Below are 2,268 nucleotides of genomic sequence, written 5' to 3'. Positions count from 1 at the left end.
TACACTTCGATAGCCGTTTCACCTGGCTGGAAAAGCAAAGGAAATTATAACATGTAGATGATTTATCAAGGGGGTTCATTATGAAAGTGAGATGTGCTTTGAGATAATGTGGATTTGGAATAGGTGGTTGCTGAGTTGACAATACAAATTCACTACTTCAACCAACATGCTTTCTTATTAACTATAAACTTAAGTCCAACTGCTAACTGACTAAAGCTAAACAGAAAAAATATACAGCTAAACATGGAACAGGGCAGTATGTACATTAACAGCAAACCTAAGATAACTCACATTCTGCAAAAATAAAAGATATACAACTTGAAGAAACTGTGCTCTCTAAAATAACTCTTAAACCCTCCTACCCATCAAAACAACTAGCGATAGCCATAAACAATAAACAATTGAACACAAAGAACCTGCAAATAAAAGTTTTCACCCGAAACACAAAAACAGGCACATGAACAGATTGCAAAATCGTAAGTACCTAACAACTTACCAGTTACCACCAGCTATGCCAATGAGATTCAACCAAAAGAAATCTATTAATCAAATTATTATACATGCGCATAATAGGAAATTCCGGTCATCAATAAAACTAATATAGGATCAAAATACAACCGTTTGTTTGACAACGAGAAACCCTAAATTTAATAAAATTCGTACATGTTAACGAAATATGACAAGGAAATACAAATTGGTCTCACTTATCTTTAGTAGATACTCCATATTTTTCCTGCATCTTTGTAAGCTCGTCCTCCTTCTTCTTCAAATCAACTTTCTTACTCATCTTAGCTTGCTGATAATACAACACAATTAGGTATCGATTTGCGACATTGAACCCAGAAAGATGATCAACAGCAGTCTTTGCATCATAGATATCTTCATAGACAACATAAGCCGTACCCCTGGTATCCTTGGTTGTACCAATACGAATCTGACGGATAGCACCGTATTTTCCAAAGATATCGTACATCTCTTCGCTAGATATGTTGAAGGGAAGATTTCGAACATACAAAACTCTGTTTACTTCTGGGGGAAGACGAGTGTTTCCTTTTCTTAAACTGATTGTTGCCATTAATTGAGGATTCAATTAAAATTTTGAAGAACAAATTACAGACGAAGTGGAGAAGGAATTAGGGTTCTGTAATGCGGAAGGAAAAGAGATGCAAACCGACTACTTTGTCTCTCTATAAAAAGGTTGCAACTCGTGGTTTTTGAGGCGTAACACGTGGCAAGCGGTGCCGTATTAGGAAGCTTGTTGGGCTTTTGAACAGGAATAAAAAAGGAAAGCGTTTTGGCCCTTTTGGGACTACTTCAAGTGCTTGCTTGGTTAGGCACGCTCCCATCCTATACACGGAGAAGGTTTGTCCCTTTAGCATCCTATGGGAATGGCAAACGGCTAACATAACCGGGCAAGTCACTTAGAGCGTGTTTGTTTTTCCTGACTCATCTGAATCTTACTGAAATCTGCTGACTCATCTGAATCTGATTCAATATGTTTGTTTTCTGAGTCAGATCTGACTCAAAAATATTTGTCAGTGGTTTGTTCTCATGAGTCAGGGGTATTTTATTAACTGATTCAAACGGGTCCGAGTCAGGGGTTAGGTCAGACTCAGATTGCGAGTCAGATCTGACTCAAAATAAAAATTAAACGATCTGACAACTAATTCGGGCCGAGTCAGATCCAGATACCGATTTAGCAAAAAACAAACACACTCTTAACTAGTCTCAGTATGGTTTCTACTTGCGATGGAGACTTTATCGCTCGATGGTGACTATACCGCTCGATGATGTTTCCAATATAAGTGATTATATTTTCGTCTCCCGGTATTATGTTCGCTGCCCAGTGATATGGCATCCAACGATCACAAATTGATGCATAATGGTATTTCAAACATACCATTTATGCCCTTTTATTTCACAATTACTCTTTTATCCTCTTCTTTCTCTTATTTCTCATCTTTGTCCTTTTTGTTTACTACTTATTGTTTAAACCCTAGCTCTACTAGTTTCAAGTTTGGTTTGTTTAGAAAAGTGGTGTAAGAACCCTAAAATCCTTCCTAGAGAAGAGCCTCCAACACTTTGTTATTTCCAATTTGTAATTGGGTATAAATTTCAATTTGTAAGAGATGCATCTATTATCTTCTAGTTTCCAATCTTAGAATTGGGTAGAAATTTGAAGATTATTAGATAAGAACCTCAAATCTTTGTATCTTCTTTGTTCCAAGGGTAGAAGAAGCATCATTTGAAGGTTGGTTACTTTTATTT

General features: G+C 36.7%; 1 protein-coding gene across 1 annotated transcript; it reads right to left on the bottom strand.

Moving 5' to 3' along the window:
* Positions 1–518: 518 nt before the first annotated feature.
* LOC113312304 (splicing factor 3B subunit 6-like protein) lies at positions 519–1,165 on the bottom strand. The gene has a single exon (XM_026561067.1). It carries the CDS (start codon positions 1,073–1,075, stop codon positions 701–703), a length of 375 nt encoding a protein of 124 aa, XP_026416852.1. The 5' UTR covers positions 1,076–1,165; the 3' UTR covers positions 519–700.
* Positions 1,166–2,268: the final 1,103 nt, after the last annotated feature.

This window comes from Papaver somniferum, chromosome 9 (assembly GCF_003573695.1).
Source record: "Papaver somniferum cultivar HN1 chromosome 9, ASM357369v1, whole genome shotgun sequence".
In the NCBI taxonomy this organism is placed as follows: domain Eukaryota; kingdom Viridiplantae; phylum Streptophyta; class Magnoliopsida; order Ranunculales; family Papaveraceae; genus Papaver; species Papaver somniferum.
Note: the sequence above shows the minus strand (reverse complement) of the source record. Positions and strands in the feature narration are given on the sequence as shown.

Bases quoted from the DNA above. Each gene is read 5' to 3' on its own strand.
- LOC113312304 (XM_026561067.1), bottom strand. From the start codon at position 1,075: ATGGCAACAATCAGTTTAAGAAAAGGAAACACTCGTCTTCCCCCAGAA.